This window comes from Grampus griseus, assembly GCF_964374135.1.
Source record: "Grampus griseus genome assembly, chromosome: 6".
Classification (NCBI taxonomy): domain Eukaryota; kingdom Metazoa; phylum Chordata; class Mammalia; order Artiodactyla; family Delphinidae; genus Grampus; species Grampus griseus.
In genome coordinates, this window is record NC_139000.1 from 112,072,110 (window position 1) to 112,091,178 (window position 19,069).

Below are 19,069 nucleotides of genomic sequence, written 5' to 3' on the forward strand. Positions count from 1 at the left end.
GGTTTGGAGGCCCTCCCCCTCTGCACACGCACTGTGTGTCTCCAAAGTCGGGTTGCAGGAAATGAGGGCAGAGAGATTAAACAACTGGTTTGGCCAGGGAACTGCACAGTGGAGATGAGAACTCCAGGCTCCCCAAGCCACTGCCGCTGTGTTACGCTGCTGCCTTACTTCCTGTTTTTCCACTCAAGCTAATCATGACATGAAATATTTGAAAACCAGTTACCAGGCTGAAGAATGCAGTATTCAGGTGGTGAAGGGCGTTATTTACAAAGAGCCAGGAGAACGCGGTCTATCCGTGAAACATCCATCCCCTGCATGTAAAGGAGATGAGAACTACAGCTATTGGGGTGAATATCCTACTTTGTGTTGCGTTTGGCTGACAGTTTGATCACAGCTAGACCTGTTTGGAGTGAGGGATGCTAAAGCTCTCTTTGTTTTTTGGTGTTAACTTTTCAACAAAACTCACCACTTAAAATAGCAAGAAATGAATCAATCCATCAATCAACCAATCCAGAACCTATATGTTTTTGCCCCAGTCTTAAAATATGTATTTATTTATAATTTGAACAGCATGCAGTGGAAATAAGGTGCTTTCTAAGAACTAAAGCATTTTATTCTTCTTGTAAATAGCTAAGCTAGAAACATTCATTACAGCAAATGACTTGTTCTGCCATGTACTCATTCGTCATGTGTTCTTTTGTGATGTTGGTTCATTTTTTTTTTATGCTCTACCGCAGGGATTGGTAAACTTTCTCTGTCAAGGGCCAGATAGAACATACTTTCAGCTTTATGATCCAGGCTCTCCCTGTGCGATGACTCACCTCTGCCTCTATAACAAGAGGGCAGCCCTGGGAGGGAGGTAAGCAAGGGAGAACAGCTGGACTTGGCCCCAGGCTGCAGGTGCTAGGTCCCTGCTGGGCAGCGAAAACCGTGCTGTGTGGCCAGCAGAGTTTGCGGGCGAAATGTCCAGCCTATACTTGGTGCAACTAAACATCCTTCATCTGTGCTCTTCATAACCTAACGTACTTGGATGCCTGTCTCACCAAGGAGAGGATAAGCCTGTTGGATGACGGGACAGTACCTCATGATCGGATATTCTCCCGAACTTCACACCAGAAAACATGTCCCAGAGGAAAGAGCGTGGGTTTGACTTTATCCCTTCCCCCATGCCCACCCCTTTGGTAACCACAAGTTTGTTTTCTTTGTCTGTGAGTCTGTTTCTGTTTTGTAAGTAAGTTCACTTGTATCATTTTTTTTTACATTCCACGGATAAGTGATAACATATGATGTTTGCTTTCTCTGTTTGACTTACTTCACTCAGTATGATCATCTCTAGGTCAATCCATGTTGCTGCAAATGGCATTCTTTCAACCTTTTTATGGCTGAGCAATATTCCATTGTATATATGTACCACATCTTCTTCATCCATTCCTCTGTCGATGGACATTTATGTTGATTTACATTCACGTTGTTGTATTGAATACAACAGATCTTTAGAATGCTTTCATCTGGCAAGACTAAAACCCTGCCACCATTAAACAATACCCCCTTACCCTCCTCCAGCACCATTCTTCCTGTCCTTATGAATTTGACTTACTTAGGTAAGTGGACTCATACAGTATTTGTTTTATTGTGGCTGGCTTATTTCAATTTGCATGATGTCCACAAGGTTCATCCTTTTTGCAGCATGTGACAAGGTTTCTTTCTTTTTTAAGGCCAGATAATATCCTTTGTATGTAGAGACCACGTTTTGTTTATCCATTCTTCTATCCCATTCATCCATCCACGGACACTTAGGTTGCTTTCACCTTTTGGCCATTGTAAATGATGCTGCTATAAACACGGCTGTACAAATATCTCTTCAAGACTGTGCTTTCAATTCTTTTGGGTATATACTCAGAAGCAGAACTGCTGAATTATATGATCATTCTGGTTTTTTTTGTTGTTGTTGTTTTTTGGTGATCGGGATAGGTAAAGTAATTTTATTACAAATTTCAGGGTTTAAAAAGTAACCTGTTACATTTACTAGGATAATCTGAGATGACCTGTCTCAAGCACATGTGTCCCGTCAGTGACACTGACCTCAGGCATGAAGAGATGCTCTCCCCCGTGAGGCATGCGGTCAGTGGATGAGGCTACGCTGAGTCTCCACGGGCACATGCTGACCGTGATCATCATGGTTTGTCACTCTGGCATTTGGGCTGTGATGAGCTCAGTGTAAGCTTCGGTTATGGAATTCTGAAAGCCAAGCTAGAGAACCTCAAGGGCAGCCTCTCTTTCCTGCTTTTTACTTCAATGATGTTTAGGAGGCTTCGTGTACTGAATGAGAGATGATTCACTGGCCTGTAAGCCCACGTGTGGAAACCATTATCACCTGGCAAGAGACCGCCGAGGAGCGGCCTGACTGGGAAGAAGGCTGAGGCCAGAACCTGCGAATCACCCTAGTCCAGGTCACGGACAGCGATGCCCAGCAAGAGAGACGCTGCCGGCTGGCGAGTCCCCGTCGGCTCAAGGGTGCCCACAGACAAAAGGGCTGCGAGCAACCTCGATAGGCCAGCTAAGCCACCCTCCAGCTTCCAAACGCGGAGACAAACTTGCCCCGCGGTCACGGGCAGGGGCCCCGGGTCTCTTCCGTCTTGTACGTTTAAAGACTAAAGGCAGCATCTTTACAAGGGGAACTGCGGGAAGCATTGGGAGAGCCCTCTCCACAGGGCCTCGGGGCACCCTGGGGCGAGGCGGCTGAGACCCGGCAGAGCACCTGGGCTGCGGGACTGAGGGTGGGAAGAACAGAGGAGCTGAGAGACCCCAGGCAGGAGTGCGCCAGCAGCCGAGGGGCCCACAGCCACGCCCTCCTGCCTGGGGTCTGCCCCCCAGGCCCCCCCACGGGGACCCTCTCGCTCTGAGACTGTGGCTCTCACGGGACGACGTTGTCCCCGGGGGACGTTTGGCAACACGGGGAGACACGTGGGGTGGGGCTGTCACCACTGGGGAAGGCGCTACGGGGCTGGTGGGCGGAGGCTGTGCACCCTACAGGGCACAGGCGCCCAGGCCCGGGGCCTCCAATCAGACCACCGCGCGCAGCCTCCAGCTCAAGCCCTAACACGTGGGTCGGCCCCCTGCCCTGCGGACCCAAGTCCTCCTGACCCCGGAGTGTCCAAGGGATGTCCAGCCAGCTCCTGGTCGCTCCAGTCCGGTCGACACGACTAAAACCTTACGCCTTTTTGTCTTCTCTCTCCGAAAAATCTACTTCCTTCTCAGAGCCAGTGCCACCCCAACTGCCACCTCCAGGATGGCAACGGCAGCTGCCCCTCCGCCGAGCGGGAGGGACTTGCCCTCGGGCGGCGGGCCAGCTTTGTCGTGGCCACCGGACAGGGCCCCGCCCGCGGGCCACCTGCTCTCCGCCCGCCCGGCGGGGCTGCTGGGGGCTCCACCGGGGGCTCTGCTCCCGTTCGGCAGCTTCGGACGCGGCCTCTTCTGCCTCTTTTTCAGCAAGTTCCGTGGACAGAGATGTCGTGGGGCCGGCTGTCTGGCCGGCCGACCCCTCGGGGCCAGTCTTCCCGGCCGCCGCCTCCGCGCCCTCAGGAACCCCTGCTTCTCCACGTGCGCGAGGTCCAAGGTGGAGGATTTGCTCGCTCTTCTCTCCGGTCCCGTTGCTGTCCAAGCTCTCGATTTCTTCGGGTCCACTGCGACCTGCTGCCAGGACTCGGGATCCGGGGATGCCCACCGGTGGGTTCTAGGTGCGCCAGCTCTGGCTGCTGGACGGCGACACGGGGAAGCCCTCGGCCCGCCAGGGCGCCCTCGCGGGCGTCGGAGCCTCAGCGGGGCTGGCGAACGTGGAGCCGCCCCTGGGCTGGACGTGGATGTCGTTGCTGTCCCCCGTGGCGCCGCGGGGCACTGCTCGTCTTCCTCCGCGGACTCCAGGTTAAAGGAGATTAAAGGCAGTGCCCTAGCCACCCTGCTGCCTGATGCACTCGGCGGCGTGGTCCTCCGGGAGAGTTGCACCAAACTGCAGCGATGCGCTGCAAGGCTCCTGAGCTCACCTTGTCAACCCCGAGAGTATTGATCGTAGCAAAATCGGAGGCACCAACGTCTTATTCCGGCCGCTGGCGTGAACTGTGGTCTCCAGTGTACATTCCCGACGTGCCTGGTACGCCCCTGGCGTGTGTGCTCCCTGCAGCTCTGCTTGCCAGCAGCGGTCCCTTCACTTCCTTTCCTGAACTGTCTGCCGCGGCTGTGCGCCGCGGAGTCCTCACGGGGGTCTGTCTACCAGGCTGAAGAGCTTTAGCATCCGGCGGAGGGGCGTCTGCAAGGCCCCGCGCAGAGGCGCCCTCGGCTCCTGCGACGCCTTCTCCCCAGGTGGGCCAAGCGGTCCTCTGCGGAACTGTCGGGGTTTGTGGGGCTGAACACGGGCTAAGAGTGCCGGGTGAAGCCTGTGCTGGCGAAGGCTTCAGAAATTTCTTCGTCCAGGGATTTTAGCTCTTCAATTTCAGTTTTACCTTTTAATAAAATGTCTTGATCCAGAGATTGTGAAGCCATATCTTGTCGAACCCGTTGGCGTGAGGAAAGATGTTGCTCCCGCAGCTCCTCCTGAGAGAGGACTCCCACGTAGCTGAGGACGACACACCTTGTTTCCTAGTGAGCCCCCAGAGGCACATGGGAGAGGACGCCATGGGGTTGGCTGGCAGAGCTCCGGAACGATCTGCTTGCAGATGTGTAAAACCTGGCCCGGGCCCCTGCCCCCGAAGAGGTGAAAGGCGCAGCGGCGGCAGATGACTCTGTTTTTAATTTCTTTTTAAGGCGCCACCCTGCTGTTTTCCACAGCAGCTGCACCGCTTCGTACTCCTACCAGCAGTGTGCGGTGGTGCCTGTGTCGCCACATCCTCCCCAGCACTTGCTGTTTTCTGGGGGTTTGTTTTGTTTTTGTTTTTTGACAGCACCTTCCTAGTGGGTATGGGGTGGTATCCCACTGTGGTTTTGATTTGCATTTTCCTAATGAACAGTGATGTTGAGCATCTTTCCACGTGCTTGTTGGGAGTAGCACAGATTCTATTTAAGCTCGTTTGTTTGATTATAACCTTTTAACTCTTTGGACATTGAGCACATGGGCCTCCAACTGAAATCTTGCCTTGAACCCTGCAAACGTTAGGGGCAGACCTGAGTCCAACCCATCCCAAAGCCTTTTACCACCTAGTTAGGTATGGATTGACCCTTTAAAATATTGAGGACAGCAGCATTAGACAGAGACTGCTGATTCTATTAAAGAATTTTGTTTTAGCTGAAGAAGAGAAAACTAAGAAGGGTCTACCTTATCCAGCACCTTGTGTAAGGCGTGCAGGTCCCACACCTCCAAGTGCAGTGCCTAAACCAGCAGGTCAGCATCCCCTAGGGAGTGGTAGACACACAGATGCTCTAGCCCCACTCCAGGTAGACTAACCGTGAGCTGTCCGAGCTTTGACGTTTGAGACGCACTGCTCTGTGTGTGTTCATGAGGGTACCAGGAAGACTAGAAACAAACAACTTGAGCAACACCATCAGTGACCTTACTGAGCACTCACTGTGCACCAAGAACTGCACGATGCTTTTCATGTATTATCATAACAGGTAAACACTTTACAGAAAACTGAGGCTTAGAAATGTTACTTGCCCCACGTCGTGGCTAGTAAGCAGTGGAGCCAGGATTTAAACCCAGGCAGTCTGAAAATAGAATCTGATGAACTTCACATACCATTTCATCTCGTAAAGGAACCAGAGGATTAAAGGGAACAGATAAATAATGACGGAATAAATAAATGAACCGTCATAAATGGAAATCTTAAGTTCAGGAGTTAATCGCTGCGGGCTGGCGTGGCTTTTTCCCCAGTTCTGAAGCTTCCTCCTAAGTGGAGAACAGAGGGGACCCCTGGTCTGTGGTGGAGCCCAGGCACTTCCGAGGCCCTGGACCTCCAGCGCCCACCCCCCTCCAGAGAGCTCGGGCTCAGCAGCGCCCCCTGCAGGAAGGTTCGGAGGCAGGTCAGGCTGCGTGGCCGGTCTGTCCCTGTGGGTTCGGGGTTCCGAAGCCCACTCTTCACAGACAGACCAGCTGATGTTTGGAGCTCCCGCCTGCCTTACTCTTCCTCACATTCCTCTGTCGTTTCAGGACTTGGTCTGAGAAGGGAGGGTGCATTTTTTCAGGCTCCCTCACACTTCAGCATGCACCATTTAAATCATCTGTTTATTTTAAATAATATTTTTTATTTGTTGGTACCTGCTTCTGCTCATTTTCAAAAAGGACTTCCCCAACAGAAAAAAGAATTTAAGTTTTGCAGCAAATATAGGTACATATAATATTTATGTTAATATTTATTTTTAATATATGTTTAAATAATATTGATCCTGTAATATTTTATTTTAAATAATAGTTCAAATAAGTCAATGTTTAATGTAACATAAATACTTATGTAATATAATCTAAAGAGTTTCACGAAATTTCAAAATATTAAAGCTCGCTAAACCAGTGACTCAACTGTGTTTCTCCACAAGGCTCTTCCAAGGACGATGCTCAAGAAAGGATACCAGCGTCCGGTCACAGGGCCAGGTCCCCCGGCTCCCTTCAGCTTAAGGTAAGTTGCCACACATGGTGGTAACTCATATCTACTCCCATCCACACGAGGAATTTGGGTGCTTTTGAAGATGATGTAACAGGTACTGCCTGTCATTTTGGTGTGTAAATTACCTATGGAACATGGGCTTGAAGGGCTGATACAAACTTAAAACCAGTTTATTTGGGCTGTACCTGCTTAGCAATCCAGTGATGGGGGAGGCTTGTTCCATGGTCATGACTGCAGTTCTCAGGGTGTCTCAAGTGTATGGAACAGAGGTTCCAGCCCCAGCGTTTGATGGTAGGAAGCAAGCAAGCAGTGATGAAGACAGCATTCCAGGCTTTATTTGTTTGCTTACTGACCATTGAGATGAAAGGGCATGATTGAGCTAGTATTTCTTCCAACTGAAGTGAGCACAAGCCAGGTACCTTTCAATACCTGAAGCGCTGGGAGGGTGTCAGTTTGGTTGGAACAATGGTCGTCGAACCCTGAGGGTCCCAGAGCCGAGAGCAGAGGTCACAGTGCCAAGAAGGAAACGTTGAAAGGAAGGCATTGAAAGGATCGGTGAGAACACCCTGCATGGCTTTATTTTTCTCCCGGGTGTTACAGAGGCGAGAAAGTTGGGTCTGAGAGAATGGAACGTCCTGGTGCCCATGGAGGCTGCGATGTGCTGTGTAGCATCAGAGACACAATCTCACTGCAGTCTTGAGATGTCAGGGGAGAAACTTCATTTGATCCTGCTAAGCTTACAGAGTACAGATGGAGAGAAAGACTCAAAGTAAGCAATGAACAGGAAGGGGGAAAGCCTCTGAAGGATCCTCCTTATAGATAATCAAGTTGGGGGAGCGGGGGATACCTCTCACTGTAGCTGAATTCCCTGGACACACTTAGTCCCAGACCACTCAGAATGCTCTGGGCCACAGTCCCTTTCAGACAAGCCACCAGCAATGGCTGAGAAAGACAGACTAATCCCCATATTCGCCGGGGTGGAGGTAACGAGCAAGGTCAGTCGGCCTGAGGGAGGATGCATCAAAGGTAAATGGTTTTAGGAATAGCCTTGCCCTGTTCCCTTTGTCCAGCTCCAGGCTGACAGCGCCCCGTCAACCTCCAGTCATTGTTCCATCTGTGAGCGCTGCTTCTGGCAGAGACCTGTTCCCCGGCAACAGTGCTTCCTGCTTACTGAGCACCCTGGCACTTCTCGCCACCTTGTTTCAGCTTCATCACGCTCTGCAAGGTAGGTTTTATGTCCATGCAAGAAATGAAGGCAGTGAGCCCCTGAGAGCTTTGGAAAGTGACGGCAGACACAGGAGAAGAGCCCAGGTCGAAGCCCAAGGCTGTGGATGCCAAAGCTCGTGCACCTTCACCTCCTGCTTTGCTGTCCGTCACAGGGCGAGGCGGACCTCGGACAGGACGTGTGACCCAGGTGAGTGCCTATCAGCTACCCATTGATCCTTCAAAAGAGAATTGCAGTCTCAAATTATGAAAATTGTGTGAGGAACACCTGAGTAGACCGCCTTTGTGAAATGTATATAACTTGGGGAGAACGAAGACGAAGGAACGGGTTTTCTCGTCTTGAGCAGAATCAGGCCAATAACTTGATTTCCTTCCCAGAGGGTTTCCATCACTTCCCTCGCCCAGAGCAGAGCCATCTCCCACCCTCTGGCCGCAGAAGGGTCCCCAGCCCAGGTCAACCAGCTGCCTTGATAGAACCTGCTCTACTGAGTTTCTGCTGGTCCTCAGTTTCCCCAGAATTTCCATTCCTAAAGGGCTTTGGGGCAGCAGTCTTAACTGAAAGAGGCCGCTGAAACTCCAGTGTTACAGCATTTTGCATAAAATGGAGGAAGCGTGATCGTCTACATCAAAGGAGGGTGGGAGCCCCAGACCTCCCCGCTGGAGGCCTCTGCTCTCACCTCTGCTCCCCTTCCTCTGCTCACTGCTCTGTGTCCTCCCTGGGGGCCCCTGTTCCTCTTGTCCAGCTGTTTACGCTCTCAGACTTAAGAAGTCAAAGGAAAATGAGGTCAGAGTTCACGAGCACCTCCAGGGTCCACCGCGGCCCCAGCTCTGTTTTTTTTTCTGGAAAACAGATGGCTCAGCCGGTGGTGATGGACAAAACCTCAAAGAAGGGGTCTGCGTTGCCTGTGCGTCTCCACCCACTCTGCAGGGGGGTCTTAAGTTTCAATCATTGCTGATCTACATGATTTTATTATCAGGCTGTCGTGGACACAGGCTAAGGGCACTCAGACTGTGCTCCCGGCTCCCCCCGGCGGCCGCCTCCTGTCCCCTTTGGCTCGTGCAGGAGGAGGGGAGAGGCTGGTCCAGAACCCCCTGCACCACCGCCACTGTGGCAGGGCTGAGCCGCCACCTCCTAACAGCCCTGCAGCCTCGGACAAGCACTGAGCCTCCAGGCCTCGGTGCCCCTGGCGTCAGGGGGGGGCATTCATCTCAGAGATGGGAGTTGTGAGGAATCCTGCAAGGTGCTCAGCTCAGCACGGGCTCCATCTGTGACCGTCTCCTGTTTCTCCCAAACGGCCATGTTCGAATGTCTCTGCTGCCAAGAGGCCTGAGAGTCATGGTGTCCGGATTTAATACACGCTGACACCATCTGGGAAAGGGTTAAAGCCTGAGCTTGTTTCCGCAGCTGACCTCTGCCGGGACCCCGCAGAGATGCAGGCTCCTGGGAGCCAGCCTCACGCAGATGAGCATCTTCAGTTCCATCCGCATCATTCAGTTCCATCCGCATCATTCAGTTCCATCCGCATCATCCAGCCCCATGCAGGCCCTTCTCCCACCTGCTTGACCCTGACGTCCCTCTGTGCGAGGGCGAAGTTCTTCATCCTTTAATTGGAGATCATGCTTCAATCGTAAAGTTTCCCTCTCTGCGCCCCCCCTCTGCCCTCTGCCCCAGCACTGTGAACCCAGATGGCCATTTCCTTTTTCCTAAAACGAGCCTCATGCCCACTGTTGTAAGTGCGGGGCAGGTAGAAGGCTCAGGGGTGGGGCTGTGTGCTGAGCATCCTTATCTGAGTGTTTAGACACAGCTGGCAGATCCCTGTTCCCTGTTGCCCCTTCTAAGAGAGAGCAGGGGAGGGTCCTTCTCTCGCCTTGGCCCAGGTAACCCCACTGGCACATGAGCAATGAGCATGACCCCACAGGAACAGAAGCAAGGGGACCAGCCATGCCTGGTCCTACGAGGAAGCTCGGAAGAGAGGCTGACGATTGTGTACAGGCGGTACAAGGACGAAAATGCTGTCTCCGTGGAAGGTCCCAGATTTTCTCCAGGCCAAGCCTGAAGGTCTCTTTGTTAGTGAGTCCATAGTGATCAAAGCAGAGATTAAAGGCAGAAGGACCCTGAGGCTGGCTCCACGGAGTGAGTAGGGGGCCCCAGGCCGGGGAGGGTGGGGACACAGCACCGGGCTCCAGTCAGAGGGGCAGACACGCCTGTTCCCGGTGAGCGCAGCAATCTGCGTGGGTTCCAGGCCCCTCCTCTCTCTGAACCTCTAGCAGGTCGCCTTGGTAGGGTGCGAAGAATCTCGGTTTCCCTGCAAAAGCCAGGGGATTTGGGGATGGAGGTGAGCAGTTTAAAGACATTCAGGAACCAGAACAACCGGGGGAATATTATGTATTTTTCTGGACAGCTTTTAAAGAGGGTTTCACCTCGTGGTAAAACTGCAGACGCCATCTGGACAGGCAATGAGCCTGAAACGCAGTGGAGGGGATTTGGTTCTGCACCTTCACACGGGGCAGAGCTCCTTGTGTCCACTTTTTTTTGGGCGGGGGGCGGCGGGAGGGCTGTGAAGAAATGCATGCTGCACAGATAAAGGAATGTCCAGCATTAAATAACGGGAGAAAGTGATGATTCTGGAGCCCTTGCAGGTACAGTACAAATTTGATCACAGGCCCTGGGGCAGAGCGGCCTCTAATTTTAGCCGCTGCCACTTGTTCCTTCACTGCCCCCACCCCCCCCCCGACCCCTGCCGCAACTTCCCCCACAGTGAAGATTGCAAGGAACGGCTGTTTTGGGTTTAGAAACCCTCTATCCTGCTTATCAGATCTACTTTGCCATTGGTTAAGACTAATACATGCGATGTCAAGGTTTATCTTTTAATAAAAAGTACAGTTAAATTCAGTTTTTCTTCCAATTTTAATAAGATCCTTTGAGATGACTTTTGTTTGGTAAAACCACACTGGGAATCACTGATCGAGTGTGTGTGTTGACTTCTTTTCTAAGTTTCTTCTTCTGGAGAAAGTTTGTTTCAGAGGATCATGGATATAGTTCTGCAATCCCTCATCCACAGTTGGAAAACCCAAACAGCTCTGAAAACAGGAAGTGTTTGGTAACACAGTTGGCAGCAAAGCCTGACCTGACCTGAATGCTTTCAAAGTCAAAACCTGACCTGAGTTGCATGAGCCCGTTTTAGTTTATCCCACAAGTGGTGTAAATGCAAAGACGCTTTTCTGGAGAAACATTAAGGTGCTTTATTCCACAGTGTTGCCCTAGACCCCATTTTTACATGCTATGTGGTATATTACTGTCCTAAAATCTGAAAGAAATCTGAATTCTGAAACACGTCTGGCCTCACGAGTTTCAGATTAGGAATCGTGGTTCTGTAGATATTTGTTAAATAAATGACCGAACGTCCTGAGGGCTTCACGAGGGCATGTTTATTCTGCTCACCCAGGCCAGCTCTGCAGCGATGGCTCTAGCCTTTCTGTCACCTCATCAGACCTGCATCTGTGGGCCTGAGGTGCCCACAGCTTCCTCTGTTTCCTTTGTGGTGTGAGGGGATGAGTGGAGGTTTCACCACATCACCTGCTCGACCACCTGCCCCTCCCTTCAACCACCAAATATGTGTTAAGTGTCGCCACCGTGCGCTATGTGAGCACAGAAAGGCAAAGAAGAGTGAGACTCAGGCTCTGACCTCTCACGACTCCTGTTCGTACAGAGAACAGATTGCTGGTTGCCAGAGGTTGGGAGGGGCATGGGCAGTGCAGAAGGGGGTGAAGGGGGTCAAAAGGGACGCACTTGCAGTTATACAATAACTAAGTCCTGGGAAGTACAGCATGTGACTACAGTTAATAATACTGTGTTGCATATTTGAGAGTTGCTGAGAGTAGACTGTAAAAGTTCTCATCACAAGAAAAAAAATATTATAACTGTGGATGCTGATGGATGATAACTTACTGTGGTGACCGTTTAGCAATATATACAGATAGCAAATCACTGTGTCATACACCTGAAACTAATATAATGTTATATGTCGATTACACCTCAATAAAAATAAAATTTTAAAAGAAAGTAAAAACCATGAGTAAAATAAAAATAACTCCTGTTTGTAATATTAATGTGATGAAAGCAGAATGTTAGAAATCTAAACTATCTTCTCTTGTATGAAATGGTCATTCGTTCGTTCCAGCACATTTATTAAATTCTCCACTCGGCCAGGCACAAAAAGAGGACAGACCTTGTTGGGGCACTAAGTCTAGTGGGAGCCTGATGCCCGAGGAGCATTTGCCCCTCGGCAGCCATCCTCACGCAGTGGGGAGAAAATGCCCGTCTCTGGCCAGAGAGCTTCGCCAAAGGCGGTGCTCTCTGAGCAGACGGGGTGCTTACTTAGGAGAGAACCAGGGCAAGGGTATCTAAGAAGGCAGAACCCGTGCAAAGGCACTCAGACTGGACATCATTGGCACGTGGGGCAAGAGTCCATTGGGAACGTCTGCAGGTCAAGATGCACGTGGAGAAAAAGAACATTTTAAAAGTTTTTAAATGGTACAGATAAACCGGTTTGCAGGGCAGAAATAGAGACACAGATGTAGAGAACAAACGTATGGACACCAAGGGGGGAAAGCGGGGGGAGGGTGGTGGTGGTGGGATGAATTGGGAGATTGGGATTGACATATATACACCAATATGTATAAAACGGATAACTAATAAGAACCTGCTGTATAAAAAATAAATAAAATAAAAATTAAAAAAAAAAAGTGTCAAGGAGGGTCAGGTCGTGAAAGGGCCGTGCTCCCAGCCCGGAGCACAGGCCGCTGCCTCCAGGCAGTGAAGGATAGCTGACTGGCCAATGGACCATGATCCCTCCTCATGTGTAAATAGTTTGGAGGAGAACAAGGTGCGGAATTTGTTTCCAACAAGATGCCCTTTGAATCTGCAAATAAGGAACATGTGTGTCCTGCAGGGCCGGCCCTACGTGAAAGCATGAAGGAAGCCCCGTGGACGGTCACCACCCTCCTGCCGCTAAACTCCCCACATCGCACCCCCCGTGGAGACCCTCGCGACACTGCGATGCCCAGACTGGCCACGGCTGCACTGAGAAAAACCGGTACACGTTTCTTTTAAATAGAAGGATGATGTCGTAGTCATTTCCTCTTAAAGTATTTGTTGCCACAGGGGAAGAATAGGTAACGTATGCAACAGAAGCACCATTTTCTCCTTCCTTTTGCCTGAGTACCTGTGCTACATTTCACCTACTCTGAAACGAAAGGGGCATCCCATGAACAGAGCAGTTACTATGGGTTGTTCACATGCAGGCCCTGGGGCCGGCATGATGTGGCGGACATTTTTTGTGAATTCTGGTTTAATTAGTAAAATCTAAAGGCAGTAAGGCCATGATTCTAACAATTGCCTGCCATTCCTTTATATAAACATGGAACAAATGAGTGTTTGCTAATTCTTAATTTTATTTGGGGGGATTTCTTTAATTGAAATGTAGTTGATGTACAATATTATATAAGTTTCAGGTGTACAATATAGTGATTCACAATTTTTAAAGATTATACTCCATTTACAGTTATTATAAAATATTGGCTATAGTCCCTGGACTGTACAATATATCCTCGTAGCTTATTTATTTTATACATAATAGTTTGTGTCTCTTAATCCTCTACCACCAGCTTGCCCCTCCCCGCTTCCCTCTCCCCACTGGCAATCACTAGTTTTCTATACCTGCGTCTGTTTCTTTTTTGTTATATTGACTAGTTGGTTGTATTTTTTAGATTTCACATATAAGTGATATCACACAGTATTTGTTTTTCTCTGACTTATTTCACTTAGCATAATGCCCTCCAAGTCCATTCATGTTGTTGAAAATGGCAAAATTTCACACTTTTTTATGGCTGAGTGATATTCTATTGTTTATATACACCATATCTTCTTTATCCATTTGTCTGTTGATGGGCACTTGGGTTGCTTTCATATCTTGGCAATTACAAATAACGCTGCTATGAACATTGGGGTACATGTATCTTTTCGATTAAGTGTTTCTGGTTTTTTTCAGACATATACCCAGGAATGGAATTGCTGGGTCATATGGTAGTTCGATTTTTAGTTTTTTGAGGAAACTCCATACTGTTTTCCACAGTGGCTGCACCAATGTATACTCCCACCAACAGTGCAGGAGGGTTCCCTTTTTTCCATACCCTCTCCAACATTTGTTACTTGTGTTCTTTTTGATAATAGTCATTCTGACAGGTGTGAGGTGAGATCTCATTGTGGTTTTAATTTGCATTTCTCTGATGACTAACGATGTTAAACATATTTTCGTGTGCAAGTATTTAATTCTTGAGTAAAGCTTGGAAGCACTGAGGGGAAGGAAATGTATATTTACATCCTTTGACTGGACAGTATTTTAAATGAGATTAAGAAATAATCTTACTCCTTGGCCTGAAAACTCTCTCTAGCCTGTTATCGGCTTCAAAAGTTGGGATGTGATTGACAGAACCCTTCACATCACTCGGTGTGGCTATGGTCACATGGGCATCATAAGAAACGAGGTGAGGATACTGACATGACTTGATCTGAGATGCTCTTATGAACTCCTTCATCTGTGTGCCGTTTGACTCCACTGAAAATTGAGTTATAATGTTGCCTTCTTTCGGTGTCCTCTTGAAATGTAGATACCTTGGAATGAGTCCTACGTGAAGCCTCATCCAGAGAGGTTAAGTAAGTGGCTCAGAGTCACACAGCTAGCTTGGAAAAGCCCAGAATCTAAACCTTGATTTCTGATTGGTCATTCATCCACACACTTGCTGTTGCCTGATTACCATCTCATCTGTCTGTCTGCCTTCACGCACAGTTGAGATCATATGGCTCACAAACAAAAAATTGACTCTCTGGTCCTCTGTAGAAAAGGTTTGCCAACCTCTGGTTTAGATGATTGTTGTACATGTGCAGGAATTTGAAATACAGCACATATATTTTATATCTGGTACAGAAATAGACCTAGGTTGGGACCCATCCTGCCAGAGGAAGGATGGACCACTAGCCTCGGATTCACCAGGTGGGGTGGTGGACACGGAGAAACACACCAGGTCATCACTCACACCCGTGAGCCTCTGCCTTTCACCACTTATACCTGGTGAGTCTCCAGAGCAGCCAGGAGGCACTAGGAAGGCATCAAGTGTAAATAAATAAATGGAAATTTAAAAGTAATCTCAAAGGACAGCCTCTTCAGTAAGCGGTGCTGGGAAAAGTGGACAGCTACACGTAAAAGCATGAAATTGAAACACTCCCGAACACCATACACAAAAATAAACTCAAATTGGATTAGAGACCTAAATGTAAGGCCAGACACTATCAAACTCTTAGAGGAAAACATAGGCAGAACACTCTATGACATAAATCACAGCAAGGTCCTTTTGACCCACCTCCTAGAGAAATGGAAATAAAAACAAAAATAAACAAATGGGACCTAATGAAACTTAAAAGCTTTTGCACAGCAAAGGAAACCATAAACAAGACCAAAAGACAACCCTCCGAATGGGAGAAAATATTTGCAAATGAAGCAACTGACAAAGGATTCATCTCCAAAATTTACAAGCAGCTCATGCAGCTCAATAACAAAAAAACAAACAACCCAATCCCAAAATGGGCAGAAGACCTAAATAGACATTTCTCCAAAGGAGATATACAGACTGCCAACAAACACATGAAAGGATGCTCAACATCATTAATCATTAGAGAAATGCAGATCAAAACTACAATGCGATGTCATCTCACACCAGTCAGAATGTCCATCATCAAAAAATCTGCAAACCATAAATGCTGGAGAGGGTGTGGAGAAAAGGGAACCCTCTTGCACTGCTGGTGGGAATGTAAATTGATACAGTCACTATGGAGAACAGTATGGAGGTTCCTTAAAAAACTACAAATAGAACTACCATATGACCCAGCAATCCCGCTACTGGGCATATACCCTGAGAAAACCATAATTCAAAAAGTGTCATGTACCACAATGTTTATTGCAGCTCTATTTACAATAGCCAGGACATGGAAGTAACGTTAAGTGTCCATCGACAGATGACTGGATAAAGAAGATGTGGCACATATATACAATGGAATATTACTCAGCCATAAAAAGAAATGAAATTGAGTTATTTGTAGTGAGGTGGATAGACCTAGAGTCTGTCATACAGAGTGAAGTAAGTCAGAAAGAGAACAACAAATACCGTATGGTAACACATATATATGGAATCGAAAAAAAAAATGGTTCTGAAGAACCTAGGGGCAGGACAGGAGTAAAGACGCAGACGTAGAGAATGGACTTGAGGACACGGGGAGGGGGCAAGGGGAAGCTGGGATGAAGTGAGAGTGTAGCATTGACATTATATACACTACCAAATGTAAAATAGATAGCAAGTGGGAAGCAGCCGCATAGCACAGGGAGATCAGCTCGGTGCTTTGTGACCACCCAGAGGGGTTGGTTAGGGAGGGTGAGAGAGAGACGCAAGAAGGAGGGGATATGGGGATATACATATATGTATAGCTGACTCACTTTGTTATAAGGCAGAAACTAACACACCATTATGAAGCAATTATACTCCAATAAAGATGTTAAAAAAATAAATAATTTTTAAAAATCTCAGTGGAGAGATAAATTAGGAGTTTGGGATTAACATATACAGACTACAATACATACAATAGATAAACAACAAGGACCTACTGTATAGCACAGGGAACTATATTCAATATCTTGTAATAGCCTATGATTGACTCTGAAAATGAGTACATATATATACATATATGTGTATATATATGTATATTCACTTTGCTATACACCTGAAACTAACACAGCATTGTAAATTAACTACAATTTTACAAAATCATTAAAAATTTAAAAAAATTTTTAAAATAAAAGTAAACTTGGAAACAGTCAGCTGTTATAGATCTGACAGGGTCTTTCCCACAACAGGCTGTGTAGCCTGTGAGAATTAAGGGGCCGACGGGGCAGATGCAAAGAACGTGCAACTAAGTTGTTTGCACTGTTAAGTCCTCTGTGTGATCCATGTTCAGAGAGATGCTTTCTTTTAAAATAGGAATATAATAAAGTGCACAGCTTTTAAGTAGGCACATCAGTGAATTTTTATCATGTATATGGCTGAGTAACCAATACCGAGATCAAGGTGTCAAACTTCCCTGCACCCAGAGGCCCCCCTCTGAGCTCCGATTCAGTCGATGACCCCCTGAAGAGACCAAATATTCTGATGTCTATCATCATAAATTAGTCATGCCTGGTTCTGGAGCATCAGATGAGCGGAATCGAACCGTATATGCCCTTGGTGTGGGGCTCCTCTGGCAATGGACAAACCACACGAGTTCAGGATGGGCCGTACCTGCCCTGGGCTGGAACAACTCAAGGACAGAATAGGCACTGAGGCAACCGCCCCATGCTGCCTACCTAGCCTGGCACGTGGGTACAGGTGGGATCTCACCAGTGCTCTCGAGCCCCTGCAAAAACCAGGTGCGTCTGTTTTCAAAAGGCAAATATTGTTTGCTCCCTAATCGCTGAAGGCCATAGGGGAGAACCCCTCCCTGAAATCAACACCGGCCTCAGCCTTGCCCGCTTAGCATAAACACTGCACCCTCCTCGCTCTGCCCTCTGGGACCCCTCGGATTTGCTGAAGGCCAACACCTCAGCTTCAGCCCTAGGGAGCCACCTCTGCCTCTAGAGAAACAGGGTCACAGTTTAGAAGCAGCTCCCTGCCTGTGGACAGAGCAGCCCAGAGCTGCCCAGCTCCCCACAGAGAGCGTCTACACTTAGCACAGAATCCCCAGCACTGATGGCACTGCCACGCCAGACACCACACCCCACGTGGTGGCTTGCCCTGGCTCACGTCATGAGGCTCGGGCCACTGGCGCAGAGATGCTCGGGACTCCCCTCCACAGTGAGTCCTGATCCAATTGGGAAACAAGACAAAAGAGTCAGTAAGACACAATCTCTCAGGTCTTACTGATCAAGCCTCGGCTGGTGGACAGATTACATCTGCAGCAAATGGACGTCCTAGGACCAAACCCTAGAAGGAATTAGGCGGCCCTGCACCTGACAGCGTGGAGTAGCTGAGGGGACTGTTGGCTGTCCCCGAAGCAGGCAAGTGGAGGGAGGGGTTACAGGTGTCCAGCGTCTCTGCCTAAGCGCACGAAACAGATGAAATCCTTCTCTCCCGGGGAGAGTAAATGAGAGGCTGGGGAGAAGCCAGTTCTATACTGAGTGGCTCTTTCTCCACGTCGAAGGGAACATCAGAAAACAGAAATAAGTGTTCCTTCAACAGAATATAGACTGTGGAACTATCAGTGATTGTTCGTTAAAAACATTAAACCACACTTAAAACTTGGAGTAAATATTCACCAGAATATTTTATTAACTAATTGAAAACCCCTTTCACTGACCGTAAAAGATAAGAAGATTGTAATTTTTGCAAGTGCCTTTCAATGTCAGAACAAGAAAATGGCTTACAAATAGGGCATCTGTATTTTATTTTTTTATTGAAGTATGGTTGATTTTACAGTGTTGTGCTAATTTCTGCTGTACAGCAAAGTGACTCAGTTATACACATAGATACATTCTCTTTTAGATTCTTTTCTATTATGGTTTATCCCAGGATATTGAGTATAGTCTCCTGTGCTCTGCAGCAGGACCTTGTTGTTTATCCATCCTTTATATGATAGTTTTGCATCTACTAACCCCAAATACCCAGTCCTTCCCTCTCCTTCCCTTCCCCCTCCTTGGCAACCACAAGTCTGTTCTCTGTGTCTTTGAGTCCATTTCTGTTTTGTAAGTCCATTTGTGCCATGTTTTAGATTCCACACTATACGTGATATCACATGGTATTCATCTTTCTCTGTCTGGCTTACTTCACTTAGTAGGATAATCTCTAGGTCCATCCATGTTGCTGCAAATGGCAATATCTCATTCTTTTTTATGGCTGTGTAATATTCCATTGTATATATGGACCACATCTTTATCCATTCATCTGTTGATGCCCATTTAGGTTGTTTCCAAGTCTTGGCTATTGTAAATAGTGCTGCTGTGAACACTGGGGTGCATGTATCTTTTTGAATTGTAGTTTTGTCTGGGTATAAGAGCATCTGTATTTTAAACAGGATATACCCATATTCTGGATCCACTTTAAAAATAAGACGTTTCCTTATAAGAACTACTACGAAACACGAGGTAGAGACCTCATCACAGCTAGGATCCAGAGACTCA

At 48.1% G+C, this 19,069-nt stretch overlaps 1 protein-coding gene and 1 pseudogene across 2 annotated transcripts in view; one reads left to right on the forward strand and one right to left on the reverse strand.

The window, feature by feature from the left end:
- Window positions 1-3,243: 3,243 nt before the first annotated feature.
- On the reverse strand, window positions 3,244-5,586 carry LOC309824228 (bcl-2-like protein 13; annotated as a pseudogene). The gene is made up of 3 exons: window positions 5,556-5,586; window positions 4,268-4,733; window positions 3,244-4,144 (listed from the first exon to the last, which is right to left on the reverse strand). The product of its transcript is annotated as a bcl-2-like protein 13 (transcript).
- A 7,212-nt stretch (window positions 5,587-12,798) lies between these two features.
- Window positions 12,799-19,069, forward strand: part of HPF1 (histone PARylation factor 1) — an 83,655-nt gene continuing 77,384 nt past the window's right edge. Inside the window, exon 1 of the mRNA XM_082655830.1 lies at window positions 12,799-12,907. Within this exon, the coding sequence (XP_082511956.1) occupies window positions 12,871-12,907 (37 nt within the window). The 5' untranslated portion in view covers window positions 12,799-12,870. The remainder of the gene's footprint in view (window positions 12,908-19,069) is intronic.